General features: G+C 41.0%; 3 protein-coding genes across 3 annotated transcripts; all 3 read right to left on the bottom strand.

The window, feature by feature from the left end:
• Positions 1-306: 306 nt before the first annotated feature.
• Positions 307-2,310, bottom strand: LOC306886784 (zona pellucida sperm-binding protein 3-like; the record flags this gene model as incomplete). The annotated part of the gene is made up of 8 exons (XM_079444089.1): positions 307-386; positions 451-542; positions 603-685; positions 770-887; positions 1,012-1,189; positions 1,254-1,357; positions 1,444-1,562; positions 1,774-2,310. 8 exons carry the CDS (start codon positions 2,308-2,310, stop codon positions 307-309), a joined length of 1,311 nt encoding a protein of 436 aa, XP_079300215.1.
• A 6,297-nt stretch (positions 2,311-8,607) lies between these two features.
• Positions 8,608-10,611, bottom strand: LOC306886783 (zona pellucida sperm-binding protein 3-like; the record flags this gene model as incomplete). The annotated part of the gene is made up of 8 exons (XM_079444088.1): positions 8,608-8,687; positions 8,752-8,843; positions 8,904-8,986; positions 9,071-9,188; positions 9,313-9,490; positions 9,555-9,658; positions 9,745-9,863; positions 10,075-10,611. 8 exons carry the CDS (start codon positions 10,609-10,611, stop codon positions 8,608-8,610), a joined length of 1,311 nt encoding a protein of 436 aa, XP_079300214.1.
• Positions 10,612-16,973: 6,362 nt separating this feature from the next.
• On the bottom strand, positions 16,974-18,975 carry LOC306886782 (zona pellucida sperm-binding protein 3-like; the record flags this gene model as incomplete). Its single annotated transcript, XM_079444087.1, has 8 exons — positions 16,974-17,053; positions 17,116-17,207; positions 17,268-17,350; positions 17,435-17,552; positions 17,677-17,854; positions 17,919-18,022; positions 18,109-18,227; positions 18,439-18,975. The coding sequence occupies 8 exons, from the start codon at positions 18,973-18,975 to the stop codon at positions 16,974-16,976; spliced, it is 1,311 nt and encodes a 436-aa protein (XP_079300213.1).
• Between the last annotated feature and the right edge of the window lie 5,906 nt (positions 18,976-24,881).

The raw sequence follows: 24,881 nt of genomic DNA, 5'->3' as shown, positions 1-24,881 counted from the left end.
TCTGTTATAGTGTTTTCGCTATTTTGTACATTGCCTATGTATATTCTTTTGTTATCTGTGTCCTGTAGAGCTTCTGTCACTATAACAAATTCCTCATGTGTAAACATTCCTGGCCAATAAAGCACATCCTGAAAAGTTATTCAAACAGTTCACAGTAGGTCAGTCCTTAAAAGGTTATTTTCCTATCAAGAAGGAACCTTTCCTTTTGGAAAGAGAATAGGTACAGTAGGACTACCCGTTTCCTACAGCACACTCAAATTAAAATTGGAGAAAAACACAAAACCAGAAACAGTTTTTCCACCCCATTTATTGAAAACCAGCTAAAGTCTTCGGTCGCTCTTGAACCATTACAGGACTGAGTGATGCCTTCCCTTCCCACTGAACACCTAGAAAAAGCAGACAGTTAAATGGAGCACTTGAGTGTCAAATAAGCTTAAATCAGCAGCCTACCTCCAAAAGGAGCAGCAGGAATTCCACCATCAGGACCACATGTTGAGTCACAGCAACCACAAGCCTGGTGGCTCCCATCAGCACCAAACCACCTGCAACGAGAAAAATCAGACACGGCACCTTCAACTTGTTCTTAAGCAGCATGAACATACCCATTGGCAAAGGAACAGGATTTGTGGAGGGCATCACTGGGTGCAGAAGCAAGAGTGGCCTTCAGTATACACGTTATGTAGATCTGCAAGAGACACCACAGGTAAGAGATCACAAACCCAGAGCAGACGGAAGAGTAAAGCAAATTCATACAACACTCAGTACATACAGAAGGACTGGATGGCTCCTGGAACATGAAGGCCTCCAGCTGGAACTGGATCTTGTCTTTCTGGGTTTGAGGCATGAAACGAGAGCTGGAAGTCGTGACCTTAGCATCCACAAGACACCTGATGATTAAAAAAAACCCTCAATGTCAACTGCAGCATCTACCTTACCCTAATTCTCAAGTGGTTACAAGGAGCAAGCTCAATCAACTGGCGATTTGGTTAGCATCTGGTGACATGAACACACCCATGATTCTCAATGAAGGAATATCTCGGAAGGGTGGTCACATCAGGTTCTTGAGTGGCCACACAGTGGTCCACAAACACACGCAGTGGGACGTGGTTGTACACCTTCACAGACGCCTCAATATTAATAATGTCACCCAGGAAATAAGTGTGTGAGGGCCTCTCATAGGACCAGTCATCTGCGAGGAGGAAGAACAGTTCAGGCACAGCCTCATTCAGAAGATCTAAAGAAACTGCACCAACCCATCATGAGCTTCAGGGAGAACAGCAAGACTTCCTCGCCAACCTCCGTTGAAGCATAAGGGACCCAAGTTGGCCTCAAGGCATTACCGCTCACAGTATGAAACCTGCAGTTCAAGGAGGAACCAAACAAATAGTCTTCCAGTTACACCACCACAAGCAGCAAGGCCACACGTCACAAAAGGTCACTTACCTTTGGTAGTGGCATTGGACACCAACAACTGCACCATCTGCACGAGTAATCGGAGTGCCAGCGAGGGCGTCAGGTGTGTAGGTAAGAGCAAAGGTGTAGACAAGCTCATCCTCGGTCATCTGTAAGAGACTGAATGCATTACCAAGAGGATTCTCAAAAATAATTCCAAAAGGTGTCTTAGCAAGTCGCACCATAAAATCACTTGTTTCACCTGAGTGAACAGTTCCACTAAAGAACGGAACTGTCCCATGGATGTTAGAGGTTCAGGGAACCATTGATACCAAAGAACCTTTGTTTTAGTAGTGTGCAGCATAATATAGTAAGATTTACCATTAGCACACTGTTGCAGTCCTGCAGTTCATACTCAAAATAGAGCACCCTGGAGCCAGGGACCCAACCGACAACAGGACATCCTCCCAAAGTCAGACCAGATGGCTGGATCAGCTGACCATTGCTAAACAAGTCCTGCTGTACCTCCACATGAACCCGATTCTCACCGCATTGAATAGCTACACTACTGGGAGTCACAGGTTGCCTCAACTGGAAGTCCACCGCCACCTCGCTCTGCACCTCTGGAACAATGGGAAACCTCCAGTCCAAAGGCTTGACTGGACGTTGCAACACCTGCTTCTCCTGAAGACCAAGAGGCTCTTGTGCAAATCCTCTGGAGTCAAGATCCTGAAACTGAGAAGCCTTTTGCAAAGGGTTCCAGAACCCTTGAGAAGAAAGAGCAGGACCTCTGGAAACTTGATCAGATTGCGGCTTTGTGCTGCTTGGACTTTGATTGTATCTCAAACTTCCCCATGCATTCTTCAGATCAAATGCCACAATCACAACCAGCACTAACACACCATGGAAAAGACCCATCCTGACAAGCATTGAAACGATACCACAATAATGCTTGTCTTTGCCATTAAGTACAGCTTTGAATTTAGGTGGCTCCTCCCCTTTCAGCTTAATTGCTTGCCTTTGATTCTCCTCTGGACCTGTAGAGTTTATGCATTAGCAAATGAGAACGAGTTCTAAAGAGTCATTAGCCAATAGAAAGCTTGATATGGATCTGAGGGTTTCATCTACACTCATTCACAATTTTCACAAGATCACACAAATAATAGAGATTTTTCTCTTTTTAAGAGTTTTAGTTTATTATAAGAACAGCTCTGGAAAAATTTTGCATTACATCACTTGCTCACCAATGGATCATCTGCAGTGACTGGGTGGCACCAGAAAGAATGTCCAAACAGCTGATAAAAACAATCCACAAGTCATTCACATTAACTGTTTTGTGAAGGGAAAAGCTGTATTTGTTTGTAACTTTAAATGGTTGCTTCTGGCCAAAATATCCATAATCACACTGGCTTGTAAACAGTGCTTGATCTCTCCATATTTCTATCCTGATTCAGATGAGACCACTTTTTCACTGGAGCAAGCAATATGGATTAAACACGCAGCCTTTTGCTTCACAATACATTAACTGATGGACTGAAGTTGCATGGATTACTTGTGGATTGTAAAAAATACAGCTCTTCAATTGTTGATCTTGAGTTTTAAATGGAAATGTCTTGAAGCATTAAAATTATGAAACAAGGATCAGAGTCAATGGTCCTAAACTCAAAGAGATATTAGTAAAACTGTGCTGTGCAAGACAAAAATGCCCGAGATGTTGCACAAATGAAAAACCAACAGATTTCAAAAGGTCATCCATTGGAATTCCACACATCTTAACTCCAGACAACATTACGGTTTAATTTGAACGGCGCGTCCAGTGTAGACAGGGTTTTACCTTCTTAAAAATAAGAAAAGAAATGAAAACCGAGTTCTGATCAATATAGGCTGGTTAAATGAGCGCTTGTTAGTGTATCCACATAATGTTTAGGATATGTCATTATGAACTTGTTTAAAACAAAATACATTCACTTACATAGGCTACATTTGTGTCTGAATAACTACAGTTTTGCGTGCCTCATTTCTTAAACCTGATATAGTAAACGGAACAAAGATCATTATAACCATTATTGCGCTCATCTCCGTGACAGCATGAAATGAAACCTCATGCAAAAATCCATTCACTGATGGCTTCTTATTTTTATTTAACATTTGTATATATTAGAACTATTATTTACTTTTCTGCTTCATTTCATGTTTTAATTTTTGTATTAACATTCTGTATCAACGTATCCGTTTAGGACTTGAAGTAGCCTGCCATAACTGTTTTGTAGACTTATGTCAGTAGATGGCGATAAATCAGCATCTGTTACATATTAGCAAGTTATTAAATATTTGACTCAATTGATTCATTAAAACCACTGAAGCATTAACATGTAAAAGTGGACTATAAATTCACTTAAGCCTATATTTGTTTACATTGATACATTACTCAATGAAACCCCACTAATTATTATATCTTTATAATTATACTTACTAGACTATAGTATTAATAACTTTAAATTACTGTAGTAATTTATACATAGACACTCGTTTGGGCAAATAGCACTAATGGCTTGTTTGGGACCTGAAACTCGACTTGCCTGCATTGACTTGGAACTTGAATGCAAAGACTTGTGACTTACAAAACAATGACTTGGCCCCACCTCTGCTAAATATTAAACTGAACTTACAAGATACATGCCATTTTCCTGATTAAAAATACAGGAGACCTACAAATAACCCATTTGAAGGTGGACAATTCCCAAAAGTGGAAAATGCCAGCGTTGATACAGGTACTCACAGTTTTCAACCTGCATCTATTGATTTAAAAATAGTGCCTGTACCAGCAGGTCCCCACTCTGGTCCAGAAGAGTGTCAACAAGGCATATTGGGAAACAAATTTAAAACCATGACCAAATCTATTTGGGGATGCAAGGACAAATGAAACCATTCATTTGAAGTAACCAACATGGAGCAATAAGTTCACTGCATAAGACATGCAAAATATCTGCAGTGAGTCAAGGAAGTGGGTGTTCAAGCATAACTATTGGCACAAACTCCGATTAGTGCAGGGGTGACAAACTCAGTTCCTGAAGGGCCACAGCCCTGCAGAGTTGTTCCAACCCTGCTCCAACACACAAACCATGTAGTTTTCAAATAAATCGAAAATCTAAAAAACAAAATTGCGATACGCATCGTATCGGCACCCAAGTATCGTGATAGTATCGAATTGGGAGGTAGGTGTATCGTTCCATCCCTACTAAACATGATGCAAGTAATTTCATAATCTGTTTATCAAGAAAACTAACATTTGTGGCAAGAAATTTTGTTCTAGCATTAACCTTACCCAGGACTTTCATAGCCATACTTACACCACTTAAATCATTGTCAAGGATACATCCAAGATATTGAACTGAGGTTCTATTTTATATTAAGCAATCCCCCACCTTAGCAGACACCTTAGAAACCTTATTCAAATTTTTTTTTGACCAAATAAAATGGATTCCATTATACCTAAATGCAACATCAGTTTGTTTTCAGAGAGCCAGTCTCTTACCTTACAAAAGCTCCTTACCTAAATTCACTTGTATCCTACCAACATCCTTATCTGAAATTAATAAAGCAGAATCATCAGCATATAAAAACAAATTACAATCACAGACTGCTTGCGTGTCATTTATGTATAAAAGAAACAAAAGAGGGCCCAAAACACTTCCCTGAGGGACTCCATTTTTAACCAGTTTCCTTAGAAAGAACCCCATCAATTTCTACCCTCTGAACTCTCCCAGTTAAATAAGAATTCAACCAGGCTATCACTTTACTTGAAAAACCCATGACACTTAACTTATCTTAAAGTATTGCATGATTTACTTTGTCAAACGCTTTCTGGAGGTCTAGAAGTACCATACCTCTACATCTATCTGCCTCCTTATAAAATCTGTTAAATAAAGTAAAGACGTATCAGTCGAATAAGATTTCCTAAAACCTGACTGAAAATCATAAATTAAACTCTTACTTAAATACTCATACATCTGTTTATACACAATTCTTTCTAAAATCTGAGGCCACACCAAGAATGGACGGTAGTTTCCAGGATCACATCTGTTACCTTTTTTGAATTACGGAACGATTTTAGCTAACTGGAAATATACAATTTTCTAAGGAAAATTAACATGAAATGTAATAGTTGGAGCTATAATATCTGCAGCATCTCTTATGAATCTAGCTGGAATATCATCCAGCCAAGTTGACTTAGACACTTGAAGCTCTTCAAGCATTTTAGTAATTTGATTTACACTAACTTTAGCAAAAGAAAAACTGTTTGGCAACACCCCTTGTTTTGAATAAAATCTCTCAACAAAATCAGTCCCATAATTTCCTTTGGACAGAGGAATCTTATCAAGTAGACTATTAGCAATACATGAAAAGAATGAATTAAATTTATTAGCAACTTTTTCAAATTCTATCTTGCCATCAATATCTAAAAGTACCTTTGATACAGAAAATTGATTTACCAGTTGATTGGAATCTATTCAACACCTTCCACAGAGATTTAGGATCTTCTTTGTTTTCTTTAATTTGTTCTTTAATAAAATTACGTTTTAGCTGTGTTTCTTCACTCAGGCAATCCATCTCATGAACACTTGACAATAAAACGCGGAACACACAACTGTATTATTTATTCACCACACTTGCTTGCTTTTTTTTTATCAAATTTTTTTTTTCCATTTCAAATTTGCACATATCAGACCTGTACACACATAATTGTCTATATTATATATTGTGTTTTTGCTGTTTTGTACATTGCCTATTTGGACATTTGTATTATTCTTTATTATCTGTGTCCTGTCCTGTTGCACTGTGGAGCTTCTGTCATGACATACTTGGCCAATAAAGCTAATTTTGATTCTGATTCATTCTGATATCACTCTGTCCCACGGGCAGCTTTAGGACTCTCTGATCACAGTTTGATTAATCTTATAACGACCTACAGGCAGAAACTTAAATCTGCAAACCTATATTAAGAACTGTTAAAAGATGGACTAATGAAACAGAGCGGGATTTACAAGCCTGTTTCTCTCTCACTGATTGGACTGTTTTTGAAGCTGCTGCCACCGATCACAGAGACTGTAACATCTTATATCAGTTTCTGTGAGGATATGTGCATTCCTACCAAGACTCATCTAACTTACAACAACGACAAACCATGGTTCACTGCAAAACTCAGACAGCTCCGTCAGGCCAAAGAAGATGCTTACAGAAAGGGGTATAAAGTCTTGTATAAACAGGCCAAATACACACTGGAAAAGGAGATCAGAGTGGCAAAGAGGAATTATTCTGACAAGCTAAGGAACAAATTCTCTTCCAGTGATTCTGCTTCAGTGTGGAAAGGTATGAAAGATACCTTTCATACCTTTCCAGTATGAAAGATATCACCAGTTACAAGACACCATCCCCCAGCACTTTGGAGAATCAACAACTGGCAGACGACCTCAATGAGTTCTACTGCAGGTTTGAAAAAACACCCCACACCCACCCTGAACACCCTCTCCACACAACCATTCACACCTCCAGCAACCCCCCTCTCCCTCACACCTACAATTCAAATCAGCGAAGATGACGTGCACCAGGTCTTCAGAAAGAACAAAAGCACCAGGCCCAGACGGTGTCACCAGCCTGCCTAAAAACCTATGCTGACCAGTTGGCCCCCGTCTTCACACAGATCTTCAACAGATCACTGTGCGAAGTCCCCCAATGCTTCAAACGCTCCATCATCATCCCCGTCCCAAAGTAACCCAAAATTACAGGACTTAACGACTACAGACCTGTGGCTATGAAATCATTTGAAAGACTGGTTTTGGCTTATCTGAAGGCCTCCACTGTACCCCCTGCAGTTTGCCTACAGAACAAACAGGTCTGTGGATGATGCAGTCAACATGGGACTGCATTACATACTGCAACACCTGGACAGACCAGGGACTTAAGTGAGGATCCTGTTCGTAGACTTCAGCTCCGCTTTTAATACAATCATCCCAGACCCTGACACAGCTCTCCTTCTGTCAGTGGGTCACCAGCTTCCTGACAGACTGGCAGCAGCTAGTAAGGCTGGGAAAATTCTCATCCAGCACCCGCACCATCAGCGCTGGAGCTCCTCAGGACTGTGTTCTCTCCCCCTACACCAACGACTGCACATCTAAAGACCCCTCTGTCAAGCTCCTTAAGTTTGCAGACGACACCACACTGATTGGCCTCATCCAGGACGGTGACGAGTCTGCTTACAGGAAGTTAAGGAGCTGGCTGTCTGGTGCGGTCTTAACAACCTGGCGCTTAACACGCTCAAAACTGTGGAGCTGATCGTGGACTTCAGAAGAAATCCCCCTGCTCTTCCCCCACTCACCATCATGAACAGCACTGTGACTGCAGTGGAGTCATTCAGATTCCTGGGCACCACAATTTCTCAGGACAACCACATTGAATCCATTGTGAAAAAGGCCCAGCAGAGGCTGTGCTTCCCTCGCCAGCTGAGGAAGTTAAACCTGCCACAGGACCTGCTGAAACCGTTCTACTCCATCACTGAATCAGTCTTCTGCACTTAAATAACTGTCTGGTTCAGCTCAGCTACCAAATCGGACCTCAGAAGACTACAGAGGGTAGTCCGGACTGCTGAGTGAATCATTGGTACAACCCTCCCCACTCTCCAAGAACTGTACTTATCCAGAGTGAGCAAAAGAGCTGGCAAAACCACTCTGGACCCATCACATCCTGCACACTCCCTCTTTGAACTGTTACCGTCTGGTCGACGCTACAGAGCATCAGAACGACCAGACACAGTTTCATCCCTCAAGCAATCTAGCTCATGAACACTTGCCCCTAAACGTGGAACAACTCTTGCACATTTATTCACCACACATCAGACCTGTACACACATTGTCTGTTATAGTGTTTTCGCTATTTTGTACATTGCCTATGTATATTCTTTTGTTATCTGTGTCCTGTAGAGCTTCTGTCACTATAACAAATTCCTCATGTGTAAACATTCCTGGCCAATAAAGCACATCCTGAAAAGTTATTCAAACAGTTCACAGTAGGTCAGTCCTTAAAAGGTTATTTTCCTATCAAGAAGGAACCTTTCCTTTTGGAAAGAGAATAGGTACAGTAGGACTACCCGTTTCCTACAGCACACTCAAATTAAAATTGGAGAAAAACACAAAACCAGAAACAGTTTTTCCACCCCATTTATTGAAAACCAGCTAAAGTCTTCGGTCGCTCTTGAACCATTACAGGACTGAGTGATGCCTTCCCTTCCCACTGAACACCTAGAAAAAGCAGACAGTTAAATGGAGCACTTGAGTGTCAAATAAGCTTAAATCAGCAGCCTACCTCCAAAAGGAGCAGCAGGAATTCCACCATCAGGACCACATGTTGAGTCACAGCAACCACAAGCCTGGTGGCTCCCATCAGCACCAAACCACCTGCAACGAGAAAAATCAGACACGGCACCTTCAACTTGTTCTTAAGCAGCATGAACATACCCATTGGCAAAGGAACAGGATTTGTGGAGGGCATCACTGGGTGCAGAAGCAAGAGTGGCCTTCAGTATACACGTTATGTAGATCTGCAAGAGACACCACAGGTAAGAGATCACAAACCCAGAGCAGACGGAAGAGTAAAGCAAATTCATACAACACTCAGTACATACAGAAGGACTGGATGGCTCCTGGAACATGAAGGCCTCCAGCTGGAACTGGATCTTGTCTTTCTGGGTTTGAGGCATGAAACGAGAGCTGGAAGTCGTGACCTTAGCATCCACAAGACACCTGATGATTAAAAAAAACCCTCAATGTCAACTGCAGCATCTACCTTACCCTAATTCTCAAGTGGTTACAAGGAGCAAGCTCAATCAACTGGCGATTTGGTTAGCATCTGGTGACATGAACACACCCATGATTCTCAATGAAGGAATATCTCGGAAGGGTGGTCACATCAGGTTCTTGAGTGGCCACACAGTGGTCCACAAACACACGCAGTGGGACGTGGTTGTACACCTTCACAGACGCCTCAATATTAATAATGTCACCCAGGAAATAAGTGTGTGAGGGCCTCTCATAGGACCAGTCATCTGCGAGGAGGAAGAACAGTTCAGGCACAGCCTCATTCAGAAGATCTAAAGAAACTGCACCAACCCATCATGAGCTTCAGGGAGAACAGCAAGACTTCCTCGCCAACCTCCGTTGAAGCATAAGGGACCCAAGTTGGCCTCAAGGCATTACCGCTCACAGTATGAAACCTGCAGTTCAAGGAGGAACCAAACAAATAGTCTTCCAGTTACACCACCACAAGCAGCAAGGCCACACGTCACAAAAGGTCACTTACCTTTGGTAGTGGCATTGGACACCAACAACTGCACCATCTGCACGAGTAATCGGAGTGCCAGCGAGGGCGTCAGGTGTGTAGGTAAGAGCAAAGGTGTAGACAAGCTCATCCTCGGTCATCTGTAAGAGACTGAATGCATTACCAAGAGGATTCTCAAAAATAATTCCAAAAGGTGTCTTAGCAAGTCGCACCATAAAATCACTTGGTTCACCTGAGTGAACAGTTCCACTAAAGAACGGAACTGTCCCATGGATGTTAGAGGTTCAGGGAACCATTGATACCAAAGAACCTTTGTTTTAGTAGTGTGCAGCATAATATAGTAAGATTTACCATTAGCACACTGTTGCAGTCCTGCAGTTCATACTCAAAATAGAGCACCCTGGAGCCAGGGACCCAACCGACAACAGGACATCCTCCCAAAGTCAGACCAGATGGCTGGATCAGCTGACCATTGCTAAACAAGTCCTGCTGTACCTCCACATGAACCCGATTCTCACCGCATTGAATAGCTACACTACTGGGAGTCACAGGTTGCCTCAACTGGAAGTCCACCGCCACCTCGCTCTGCACCTCTGGAACAATGGGAAACCTCCAGTCCAAAGGCTTGACTGGACGTTGCAACACCTGCTTCTCCTGAAGACCAAGAGGCTCTTGTGCAAATCCTCTGGAGTCAAGATCCTGAAACTGAGAAGCCTTTTGCAAAGGGTTCCAGAACCCTTGAGAAGAAAGAGCAGGACCTCTGGAAACTTGATCAGATTGCGGCTTTGTGCTGCTTGGACTTTGATTGTATCTCAAACTTCCCCATGCATTCTTCAGATCAAATGCCACAATCACAACCAGCACTAACACACCATGGAAAAGACCCATCCTGACAAGCATTGAAACGATACCACAATAATGCTTGTCTTTGCCATTAAGTACAGCTTTGAATTTAGGTGGCTCCTCCCCTTTCAGCTTAATTGCTTGCCTTTGATTCTCCTCTGGACCTGTAGAGTTTATGCATTAGCAAATGAGAACGAGTTCTAAAGAGTCATTAGCCAATAGAAAGCTTGATATGGATCTGAGGGTTTCATCTACACTCATTCACAATTTTCACAAGATCACACAAATAATAGAGATTTTTCTCTTTTTAAGAGTTTTAGTTTATTATAAGAACAGCTCTGGAAAAATTTTGCATTACATCACTTGCTCACCAATGGATCATCTGCAGTGACTGGGTGGCACCAGAAAGAATGTCCAAACAGCTGATAAAAACAATCCACAAGTCATTCACATTAACTGTTTTGTGAAGGGAAAAGCTGTATTTGTTTGTAACTTTAAATGGTTGCTTCTGGCCAAAATATCCATAATCACACTGGCTTGTAAACAGTGCTTGATCTCTCCATATTTCTATCCTGATTCAGATGAGACCACTTTTTCACTGGAGCAAGCAATATGGATTAAACACGCAGCCTTTTGCTTCACAATACATTAACTGATGGACTGAAGTTGCATGGATTACTTGTGGATTGTAAAAAATACAGCTCTTCAATTGTTGATCTTGAGTTTTAAATGGAAATGTCTTGAAGCATTAAAATTATGAAACAAGGATCAGAGTCAATGGTCCTAAACTCAAAGAGATATTAGTAAAACTGTGCTGTGCAAGACAAAAATGCCCGAGATGTTGCACAAATGAAAAACCAACAGATTTCAAAAGGTCATCCATTGGAATTCCACACATCTTAACTCCAGACAACATTACGGTTTAATTTGAACGGCGCGTCCAGTGTAGACAGGGTTTTACCTTCTTAAAAATAAGAAAAGAAATGAAAACCGAGTTCTGATCAATATAGGCTGGTTAAATGAGCGCTTGTTAGTGTATCCACATAATGTTTAGGATATGTTTTAGATATTTAAATACACATTCACTATAAACCACTTATAAGATGAAGAAGAGGAAGCCTAACTGTGATCATTATGAACTTGTTTAAAACAAAATACATTCACTTACATAGGCTACATTTGTTTCTGAATAACTACAGTTTTGCGTGCCTCATTTCTTAAACCTGATATAGTAAACGGAACAAAGATCATTATAACCATTATTGCGCTCATCTCCGTGACAGCATGAAATGAAACCTCATGCAAAAATCCATTCACTGATGGCTTCTTATTTTTATTTAACATTTGTATATATTAGAACTATTATTTACTTTTCTGCTTCATTTCATGTTTTAATTTTTGTATTAACATTCTGTATCAACGTATCCGTTTAGGACTTGAAGTAGCCTGCCATAACTGTTTTGTAGACTTATGTCAGTAGATGGCGATAAATCAGCATCTGTTACATATTAGCAAGTTATTAAATATTTGACTCAATTGATTCATTAAAACCACTGAAGCATTAACATGTAAAAGTGGACTATAAATTCACTTAAGCCTATATTTGTTTACATTGATACATTACTCAATGAAACCCCACTAATTATTATATCTTTATAATTATACTTACTAGACTATAGTATTAATAACTTTAAATTACTGTAGTAATTTATACATAGACACTCGTTTGGGCAAATAGCACTAATGGCTTGTTTGGGACCTGAAACTCGACTTGCCTGCATTGACTTGGAACTTGAATGCAAAGACTTGTGACTTACAAAACAATGACTTGGCCCCACCTCTGCTAAATATTAAACTGAACTTACAAGATACATGCCATTTTCCTGATTAAAAATACAGGAGACCTACAAATAACCCATTTGAAGGTGGACAATTCCCAAAAGTGGAAAATGCCAGCGTTGATACAGGTACTCACAGTTTTCAACCTGCATCTATTGATTTAAAAATAGTGCCTGTACCAGCAGGTCCCCACTCTGGTCCAGAAGAGTGTCAACAAGGCATATTGGGAAACAAATTTAAAACCATGACCAAATCTATTTGGGGATGCAAGGACAAATGAAACCATTCATTTGAAGTAACCAACATGGAGCAATAAGTTCACTGCATAAGACATGCAAAATATCTGCAGTGAGTCAAGGAAGTGGGTGTTCAAGCATAACTATTGGCACAAACTCCGATTAGTGCAGGGGTGACAAACTCAGTTCCTGAAGGGCCACAGCCCTGCAGAGTTGTTCCAACCCTGCTCCAACACACAAACCATGTAGTTTTCAAATAAATCGAAAATCTAAAAAACAAAATTGCGATACGCATCGTATCGGCACCCAAGTATCGTGATAGTATTGAATTGGGAGGTAGGTGTATCGTTCCATCCCTACTAAACATGATGCAAGTAATTTCATAATCTGTTTATCAAGAAAACTAACATTTGTGGCAAGAAATTTTGTTCTAGCATTAACCTTACCCAGGACTTTCATAGCCATACTTACACCACTTAAATCATTGTCAAGGATACATCCAAGATATTGAACTGAGGTTCTATTTTATATTAAGCAATCCCCCACCTTAACAGACACCTTAGAAACCTTATTCAAAAATTTTTTTGACCAAATAAAATGGATTCCATTATACCTAAATGCAACATCAGTTTGTTTTCAGAGAGCCAGTCTCTTACCTTACAAAAGCTCCTTACCTAAATTCACTTGTATCCTACCAACATCCTTATCTGAAATTAATAAAGCAGAATCATCAGCATATAAAAACAAATTACAATCACAGACTGCTTGCGTGTCATTTATGTATAAAAGAAACAAAAGAGGGCCCAAAAACACTTCCCTGAGGGACTCCATTTTTAACCAGTTTCCTTAGAAAGAACCCCATCAATTTCTACCCTCTGAACTCTCCCAGTTAAATAAGAATTCAACCAGGCTATCACTTTACTTGAAAAACCCATGACACTTAACTTATCTTAAAGTATTGCATGATTTACTTTGTCAAACGCTTTCTGGAGGTCTAAAAGTACCATACCTCTACATCTATCTGCCTCCTTATAAAATCTGTTAAATAAAGTAAAGACGTATCAGTCGAATAAGATTTCCTAAAACCTGACTGAAAATCATAAATTAAACTCTTACTTAAATACTCATACATCTGTTTATACACAATTCTTTCTAAAATCTGAGGCCACACCAAGAATGGACGGTAGTTTCCAGGATCACATCTGTTACCTTTTTTGAATTACGGAATGATTTTAGCTAACTGGAAATATACAATTTTCTAAGGAAAATTAACATGAAATGTAATAGTTGGAGCTATAATATCTGCAGCATCTCTTATGAATCTAGCTGGAATATCATCCAGCCAAGTTGACTTAGACACTTGAAGCTCTTCAAGCATTTTAGTAATTTGATTTACACTAACTTTAGCAAAAGAAAAACTGTTTGGCAACACCCCTTGTTTTGAATAAAATCTCTCAACAAAATCAGTCCCATAATTTCCTTTGGACAGAGGAATCTTATCAAGTAGACTATTAGCAATAAATGAAAAGAATGAATTAAATTTATTAGCAACTTTTTCAAATTCTATCTTGCCATCAATATCTAAAAGTACCTTTGATACAGAAAATTGATTTACCAGTTGATTGGAATCTATTCAACACCTTCCACAGAGATTTAGGATCTTCTTTGTTTTCTTTAATTTGTTCTTTAATAAAATTACGTTTTAGCTGTGTTTCTTCACTCAGGCAATCCATCTCATGAACACTTGACAATAAAACGCGGAACACACAACTGTATTATTTATTCACCACACTTGCTTGCTTTTTTTTTATCAAATTTTTTTTTTCCATTTCAAATTTGCACATATCAGACCTGTACACACATAATTGTCTATATTATATATTGTGTTTTTGCTGTTTTGTACATTGCCTATTTGGACATTTGTATTATTCTTTATTATCTGTGTCCTATCCTGTTGCACTGTGGAGCTTCTGTCATGACATACTTGGCCAATAAAGCTAATTTTGATTCTGATTCATTCTGATATCACTCTGTCCCACGGGCAGCTTTAGGACTCTCTGATCACAGTTTGATTAATCTTATAACGACCTACAGGCAGAAACTTAAATCTGCAAACCTATATTAAGAACTGTTAAAAGATGGACTAATGAAACAGAGCGGGATTTACAAGCCTGTTTCTCTCTCACTGATTGGACTGTTTTTGAAGCTGCTGCCACCGATCACAGAGACTGTAACATCTTATATCAGTTTCTGTGAGGATATGTGCATTCCTACCAAGACTCATCTAACTTACAACAACGACAAACCATGGTTCACTGCAAAACTCAGACAGCTCCGTCAGGCCAAAGAAGATGCTTACAGAAAGGGGTATAAAGTCTTGTATAAACAGGCCAAATACACACTGGAAAAGGAGATCAGAGTGGCAAAGAGGAATTATTCTGACAAGCTAAGGAACAAATTCTCTTCCAGTGATTCTGCTTCAGTGTGGAAAGGTATGAAAGATACCTTTCATACCTTTCCAGTATGAAAGATATCACCAGTTACAAGACACCATCCCCCAGCACTTTGGAGAATCAACAACTGGCAGACGACCTCAATGAGTTCTACTGCAGGTTTGAAAAAACACCCCACACCCACCCTGAACACCCTCTCCACACAACCATTCACACCTCCAGCAACCCCCCTCTCCCTCACACCTACAATTCAAATCAGCGAAGATGACGTGCACCAGGTCTTCAGAAAGAACAAAAGAGGAAAAGCACCAGGCCCAGACGGTGTGTCACCAGCCTGCCTAAAAACCTATGCTGACCAGTTGGCCCCCGTCTTCACACAGATCTTCAACAGATCACTGTGCGAAGTCCCCCAATGCTTCAAACGCTCCATCATCATCCCCGTCCCAAAGTAACCCAAAATTACAGGACTTAACGACTACAGACCTGTGGCTATGAAATCATTTGAAAGACTGGTTTTGGCTTATCTGAAGGCCTCCACTGTACCCCCTGCAGTTTGCCTACAGAACAAACAGGTCTGTGGATGATGCAGTCAACATGGGACTGCATTACATACTGCAACACCTGGACAGACCAGGGACTTAAGTGAGGATCCTGTTCGTAGACTTCAGCTCCGCTTTTAATACAATCATCCCAGACCCTGACACAGCTCTCCTTCTGTCAGTGGGTCACCAGCTTCCTGACAGACTGGCAGCAGCTAGTAAGGCTGGGAAAATTCTCATCCAGCACCCGCACCATCAGCGCTGGAGCTCCTCAGGACTGTGTTCTCTCCCCCTACACCAACGACTGCACATCTAAAGACCCCTCTGTCAAGCTCCTTAAGTTTGCAGACGACACCACACTGATTGGCCTCATCCAGGACGGTGACGAGTCTGCTTACAGGAAGTTAAGGAGCTGGCTGTCTGGTGCAGTCTTAACACGCTCAAAACTGTGGAGCTGATCGTGGACTTCAGAAGAAATCCCCCTGCTCTTCCCCCACTCACCATCATGAACAGCACTGTGACTGCAGTGGAGTCATTCAGATTCCTGGGCACCACAATTTCTCAGGACAACCACATTGAATCCATTGTGAAAAAGGCCCAGCAGAGGCTGTACTTCCCTCGCCAGCTGAGGAAGTTAAACCTGCCACAGGACCTGCTGAAACAGTTCTACTCCATCATTGAATCAGTCTTCTGCACTTAAATAACTGTCTGGTTCAGCTCAGCTACCAAATCGGACCTCAGAAGACTACAGAGGGTAGTCCGGACTGCTGAGTGAATCATTGGTACAACCCTCCCCACTCTCCAAGAACTGTACTTATCCAGAGTGAGCAAAAGAGCTGGCAAAACCACTCTGGACCCATCACATCCTGCACACTCCCTCTTTGAACTGTTACCGTCTGGTCGACGCTACAGAGCATCAGAACGACCAGACACAGTTTCATCCCTCAAGCAATCTAGCTCATGAACACTTGCCCCTAAACGTGGAACAACTCTTGCACATTTATTCACCACACATCAGACCTGTACACACATTGTCTGTTATAGTGTTTTCGCTATTTTGTACATTGCCTATGTATATTCTTTTGTTATCTGTGTCCTGTAGAGCTTCTGTCACTATAACAAATTCCTCATGTGTAAACATTCCTGGCCAATAAAGCACATCCTGAAAAGTTATTCAAACAGTTCACAGTAGGTCAGTCCTTAAAAGGTTATTTTCCTATCAAGAAGGAACCTTTCCTTTTGGAAAGAGAATAGGTACAGTAGGACTACCCGTTTCCTACAGCACACTCAAATTAAAATTGGAGAAAAACACAAAACCAGAAACAGTTTTTCCACCCCATTTATTGAAAACCAGCTAAAGTCTTCGGTCGCTCTTGAACCATTACAGGACTGAGTGATGCCTTCCCTTCCCACTGAACACCTAGAAAAAGCAGACAGTTAAATGGAGCACGAGTGTCAAATAAGCTTAAATCAGCAGCCTACCTCCAAAAGGAGCAGCAGGAATTCCACCATCAGGACCACATGTTGAGTCACAGCAACCACAAGCCTGGTGGCTCCCATCAGCACCAAACCACCTGCAACGAGAAAAATCAGACACGGCACCTTCAACTTGTTCTTAAGCAGCATGAACATACCCATTGGCAAAGGAACAGGATTTGTGGAGGGCATCACTGGGTGCAGAAGCAAGAGTGGCCTTCAGTATACACGTTATGTAGATCTGCAAGAGACACCACAGGTAAGAGATCACAAACCCAGAGCAGACGGAAGAGTAAAGCAAATTCATACAACACTCAGTACATACAGAAGGACTGGATGGCTCCTGGAACATGAAGGCCTCCAGCTGGAACTGGATCTTGTCTTTCTGGGTTTGAGGCATGAAACGAGAGCTGGAAGTCGTGACCTTAGCATCCACAAGACACCTGATGATTAAAAAAAACCCTCAATGTCAACTGCAGCATCTACCTTACCCTAATTCTCAAGTGGTTACAAGGAGCAAGCTCAATCAACTGGCGATTTGGTTAGCATCTGGTGACATGAACACACCCATGATTCTCAATGAAGGAATATCTCGGAAGGGTGGTCACATCAGGTTCTTGAGTGGCCACACAGTGGTCCACAAACACACGCAGTGGGACGTGGTTGTACACCTTCACAGACGCCTCAATATTAATAATGTCACCCAGGAAATAAGTGTGTGAGGGCCTCTCATAGGACCAGTCATCTGCGAGGAGGAAGAACAGTTCAGGCACAGCCTCATTCAGAAGATCTAAAGAAACTGCACCAACCCATCATGAGCTTCAGGGAGAACAGCAAGACTTCCTCGCCAACCTCCGTTGAAGCATAAGGGACCCAAGTTGGCCTCAAGGCATTACCGCTCACAGTATGAAACCTGCAGTTCAAGGAGGAACCAAACAAATAGTCTTCCAGTTACACCACCACAAGCAGCAAGGCCACACGTCACAAAAGGTCACTTACCTTTGGTAGTGGCATTGGACACCAACAACTGCACCATCTGCACGAGTAATCGGAGTGCCAGCGAGGGCGTCAGGTGTGTAGGTAAGAGCAAAGGTGTAGACAAGCTCATCCTCGGTCATCTGTAAGAGACTGAATGCATTACCAAGAGGATTCTCAAAAATAATTCCAAAAGGTGTCTTAGCAAGTCGCACCATAAAATCACTTGTTTCACCTGAGTGAACAGTTCCACTAAAGAACGGAACTGTCCCATGGATGTTAGAGGTTCAGGGAACCATTGATACCAAAGAACCTTTGTTTTAGTAGTGTGCAGCATAATATAGTAAGATTTACCATTAGCACACTGTTGCAGTCCTGCAGTTCATACTCAAAATAGAGCACCCTGGAGCCAGGGACCCAACCGACAACAGGACATCCTCCCAAAGTCAGACCAGATGGCTGGATCAGCTGACCATTGCTAAACAAGTCCTGCTGTACCTCCACATGAACCCGATTCTCACCGCATTGAATAGCTACACTACTGGGAGTCACAGGTTGCCTCAACTGGAAGTCCACCGCCACCTCGCTCTGCACCTCTGGAACAATGGGAAACCTCCAGTCCAAAGGCTTGACTGGACGTTGCAACACCTGCTTCTCCTGAAGACCAAGAGGCTCTTGTGCAAATCCTCTGGAGTCAAGATCCTGAAACTGAGAAGCCTTTTGCAAAGGGTTCCAGAACCCTTGAGAAGAAAGAGCAGGACCTCTGGAAACTTGATCAGATTGCGGCTTTGTGCTGCTTGGACTTTGATTGTATCTCAAACTTCCCCATGCATTCTTCAGATCAAATGCCACAATCACAACCAGCACTAACACACCATGGAAAAGACCCATCCTGACAAGCATTGAAACGATACCACAATAATGCTTGTCTTTGCCATTAAGTACAGCTTTGAATTTAGGTGGCTCCTCCCCTTTCAGCTTAATTGCTTGCCTTTGATTCTCCTCTGGACCTGTAGAGTTTATGCATTAGCAAATGAGAACGAGTTCTAAAGAGTCATTAGCCAATAGAAAGCTTGATATGGATCTGAGGGTTTCATCTACACTCATTCACAATTTTCACAAGATCACACAAATAATAGAGATTTTTCTCTTTTTAAGAGTTTTAGTTTATTATAAGAACAGCTCTGGAAAAATTTTGCATTACATCACTTGCTCACCAATGGATCATCTGCAGTGACTGGGTGGCACCAGAAAGAATGTCCAAACAGCTGATAAAAACAATCCACAAGTCATTCACATTAACTGTTTTGTGAAGGGAAAAGCTGTATTTGTTTGTAACTTTAAATGGTTGCTTCTGGCCAAAATATCCATAATCACACTGGCTTGTAAACAGTGCTTGATCTCTCCATATTTCTATCCTGATTCAGATGAGACCACTTTTTCACTGGAGCAAGCAATATGGATTAAACACGCAGCCTTTTGCTTCACAATACATTAACTGATGGACTGAAGTTGCATGGATTACTTGTGGATTGTAAAAAATACAGCTCTTCAATTGTTGATCTTGAGTTTTAAATGGAAATGTCTTGAAGCATTAAAATTATGAAACAAGGATCAGAGTCAATGGTCCTAAACTCAAAGAGATATTAGTAAAACTGTGCTGTGCAAGAAAAAAATGCCCGAGATGTTGCACAAATGAAAAACCAACAGATTTCAAAAGGTCATCCATTGGAATTGCACACATCTTAACTCCAGACAACATTAAGGTTTAAAGTTGTCCAAATGAACTACTTTGCAATGCATATTACTAATAAAAAAATTAAGTTGTGATATATTTACTGTAAGAAGTTTACAAAATATCTTCATGGAACATGATCTTTACTTAACCTAATGATATTTGGCATAAAAGAAAAATCTATAATGTTGACCCACACAATGTATTTTTGGCTATTGCTACAAATATACCCCAGCGACTTAAGACTGGTTTTGTGGTCCAGGGTCACATATTATATTGAAAACATGTTATCAAGTTAGGTGTGAGTTACATAGCTGCATGACACAAAATTCTCCAACACAACAGAAACCACAAGATTAATTAAAGTACAAAGTTTTAAAGACATGGAGAGATTTCCAAGTTCTCAGTGCTACAGGTCACTGTCCTGAGGCCATCGATGAAGAGAGGAACACACTCAGCTGCAAACCTTCTAGGACGCTATACAAGCTTTTATCTAATTCAGTCGAAGTTCAACTTTTAGTCGTTTCTTCTCTCCTCTCATGGAGGAGCGAGAGCTGCTGTGTTTGCTGCTCCTGCTCCATCAGCAGGAGTTTCTGGCGCGTCTCGCACTGCTGAATCACATGCTGCTCTCTCACAGTCTGCTCTTCAGCCGAGTGCCATTTGATAATTTCTGCCCATTCGAGCGCGTGAGCAGCCACCATGTCCTTCACCTGCATACAGCGACAAAAGACTATGTTTCAATACTCAAATCCTCCTGGAGTAAAACACCTATCTAGAAGTGGATGAAGAACTTCGTACCTTTGATTTGTGATTGCTCATTAAAGTCTTGATCTGCCTTTCAATGTCTCTGCTCATTTCAAGGCTGTAACTGTCACTGTGGGTGAACAGAGAAAGAATTTGTCCTACTTTACACGCAAAAGAAACTCTTTTTTTTAAATCTTTAAATTTTACCTTCATTTACTTTTTACAACACATTCTGGCTTTTATTGTGCAAAATAAATTACAAATAAAAATAATGTCACTAACCTATTGAAATATAATGCCTCATGTATTCATTGTTTTACTTAGGAATATGCAAAATTGCATAAAAATAATGAAACTGTAATTGAAATATAATAATATATATATATATTTTTATTATTTGTAATCTATATATATATATATATACACACACACACACTCACCTAAAGGATTATTAGGAACACCATACTAATACTGTGTTTGACCCCCTTTCGCCTTCAGAACTGCCTTAATTCTACGTGGCATTGATTCAACAAGGTGCTGAAAGCATTCTTTAGAAATGTTGGCCCATATTGATAGGATAGCATCTTGCAGTTGATGGAGATTTGTGGGATGCACATCCAGGGCATGAAGCTCCCGTTCCACCATCTTGAGATCTGGTGACTGTGGGGGCCATTTTAGTACAGTGAACTCATTGTCATGTTCAAGAAACCAATTTGAAATGATTCGAGCTTTGTGACATGGTGCATTATCCTGCTGGAAGTAGCCATCAGAGGATGGGTACATGGTGGTCATAAAGGGATGGACATGGTCAGAAACAATGCTCAGGTAGGCCGTGGCATTTAAACGATGCCCAATTGGCACTAAGGGGCCTAAAGTGTGCCAAGAAAACATCCCCCACACCATTACACCACCACCACCAGCCTGCACAGTGGTAACAAGGCATGATGGATCCATGTTCTCATTCTGTTTACGCCAAATTCTGACTCTACCATCTGAATGTCTCAACAGAAATCGAGACTCATCAGACCAGGCAACATTTTTCCAGTCTTCAACCGTCCAATTTTGGTGAGCTCGTGCAAATTGTAGCCTCTTTTTCCTATTTGTAGTGGAGATGAGTGGTACCCGGTGGGGTCTTCTGCTGTTGTAGCCCATCCGCCTCAAGGTTGTGCGTGTTGTGGCTTCACAAATGCTTTGCTGCATACCTCGGTTATAACGTTATTTCAGTCAAAGTTGCTCTTCTATCAGCTTGAATCAGTCGGCCCATTCTCCTCTGACCTCTAGCATCAACAAGGCATTTTCGCCCACAGGACTGCCGCATACTGGATGTTTTTCCCTTTTCACACCATTCTTTGTAAACCCTAGAAATGGTTGTGCGTGAAAATCCCAGTAACTGAGCAGATTGTGAAATACTCAGACCGGCCCGTCTGGCACCAACAACCATGCCACGCTCAAAATTGCTTAAATCACCTTTCTTTCCCATTCTGACATTCAGTTTGGAGTTCAGGAGATTGTCTTGACCAGGACCACACCCCTAAATGCATTGAAGCAACTGCTATGTTATTGGTTGATTATTATGATTATTATGTTATTGGTTGATTGCTTCATTAATGAGAAATTGAACAGGTGTTCCTAATAATCCTTTAGGTGAGTGTATATATATATATATATATATATATATATATATATATATATATATATATATATACATATATAAACTCCAAATGTATAAAATTACACTCGGAAATATTCCAAATTACATAAGTAAAATATCTTGTGAATGCAATTTTATTAAGATTGTACAACATAATATAATTTAGTTGTATTCCTCATTTGTAAAACGCTTTGTATAAAAGAGTGGGCTAAATGAATAGATGTAAATATTTACAGTTCTGAAAAGTATGTGCACACTTATTCCACACTAGAAAATGTATAAATGGCACTGCATTAGATAAAAATAATTTACAGAAAGTTTGACAGGAATTTAATTACTCAGTGAATTCAGTATTGTGTTTGATTGTGGTTAATAAATGTGTTAATGTGACGATCTCCACCTGTGGTATGTCCACTAAAAATCACCAAAACCACTTCAAAAATAATAAAAAGAACATTCACATTCATATGCACCCAAAGTAAAAAAATAAAAATAAATTGGTGCCACTGTATACATTTTAACCTGAAAGAAAGTAGGGCCCTATGAAATCGGTTTTATTTTTTCCAAAATTCCTTAGATTTTTTCCAATTTCTGGGGACAGAGTCTTGTATAAATAGGCCAAATACACACTGGAAAAGGAGATCAGAGTGGCAAAGAGGAATTATTCCGATAAGTTAAGGATCCAATTCTCTTCCAGTGACACGGCTTCAGTGTGGAAAGGTCTGAAAGACATCACCAATTACAAGACACCATCCCCCAGCACTGTGGAGAATCAACAACTGGTAGACGATGTGAATGAGTTCTATTGCAGGTTTGAAAAAAAACACCATTCATACCTCCTGCAACACCCCCTCTCCCCCACACCTGAACTGCAGATAAGAGAAGATGACGTTCTCCAGGTTTTCAAAAAGAACAAGAGAAGGAAGGCACCAGGCCCAGACACCAGCCTGTCTGAAATCCTGTGCTGACCAGCTGGCCCCCATCTTCACACAGATCTTCAACAGTTCACTGGAGCTTTGTGAAGTCCCCTCATACTTCAAACGCTCCACTATAATCCCCATCCCAAAGAAACCCAAGATTACAGGATTTAACGACTATAGACCAGTGGCTCTAACGTCTGTGGTCATGAAGTCATTTGAAAATCTGGTTTTGGCTTATCTGAAGGACATCACTGGACTACAGGTTTGCCTACAGGGCAAATAGATCTGTGGATGATGCAGTCAACAAACTGCATTACACACTGCAACACCTGGACAGACCAGGGACTTATGTGAGGATCCTGTTTGTGGACTTCAGCTCGGCCTTTAACACTATAATTCCAGACCTCCTCCTGCCCAAACTAACTCAGCTCTCCGTCCCCACCTCCATCTGTCAGTGGATCAACAGCTTCCTGACAGACAGGCAGCAGCTAGTGAGGCTGGGAAAATTCTCATCCAGCACCCGCACCATCAGCACTGGAGCTCCTCAGGGCTGCGTTCTCTCCCCACTGCTCTTCTCCCTCTAGTCTACACCAACAACTGCACATCTAAAGACCTCTCTGTCAAGCTCCTGAAGTTTGCAGACGACACCACAATGATCGGCCTCATTCAGGACGGTGACGAGTCTGCTTACAGACAGGAGGTTAAGGAGCTGGCTGTCTGGTGCAGTCTTAACAACCTGGAGCTCAACACGCTCAAAATTGTGGAGATGATTGTGGACTTCAGGAGAAACTCCCCCTGCTCTCCCCCCACTCACCATCATGAACAGCACTGTGACTGCAGTGGAGTCATTCAGGTTCCTCGGCACCACAATTTCTCAGGACCTGAAGTGGGACAAATCACATTGACTATTGTGAAAAGGGCCCAGCAGAGGTTGCTGACCTGCCACAGGACTTGCTGAAACAGTTCTACTCTGCCATCATTGAATCCGTCCTCTGCACTTCAATAATTGTTCAGTTCAGCTCAGCTACCAAATCTGACCTCAGAAGACTACAGAAGGTAGTCCGGACTGCCGAGCGAATCATTGGTACAACCCTTCCCACTCTCCAAGAACTGCACTCATGCAGAGTGAGCAAAAAGGCTGGTAAAATCACTCTGGACCCCTCACATCCAGCACACTTCCTCTTTAAACGGTTAACGTCTGGTCGACGCTACAGAGCTCTGAGAACCAGAACAACCAGACACAGGAACAGTTTCTTCCCTCAGGTAATACATCTCATGAACATTTGAACTCTTAACAATAAACATGAAACACACAACACTATCATACATTTTATTTTTATTTTACACACATACTTATTACATTTCAAATTTGAACCTAACATACCTGTAGATACTGAATTGTCTATTTTGTACATTGTCCATTTTTGTATATTTGTACATTATTATTTTTATTTTTTTTATTATCTGTGTCCTGTCGCTGTCATTCTGTCGCACTGTGGAGCTACGGTCACTAAAACAAATTCCTTGTATGTGCAAACATACCTGGCAATAAAGATAATTCTGATCCATTTGAATTTCTGGATTTTTTTTTTCTTCTAGTTTTAATGGTTATATTAAATTTTATTAACAAAAAAGCATGACTAAATGAATAGGTTTCATAATTTCAATTAGTATGCGTGTAGTAAATGAAACCACGCGCTATTCATTCACATGCAGGTTTCATTTTTCAATAGTATTTTTTCGGTTT

Source organism: Barbus barbus (genome assembly GCF_936440315.1).
Source record: "Barbus barbus genome assembly, chromosome: 20".
Lineage (NCBI taxonomy): Eukaryota > Metazoa > Chordata > Actinopteri > Cypriniformes > Cyprinidae > Barbus > Barbus barbus.
Note: the sequence above shows the minus strand (reverse complement) of the source record. Positions and strands in the feature narration are given on the sequence as shown.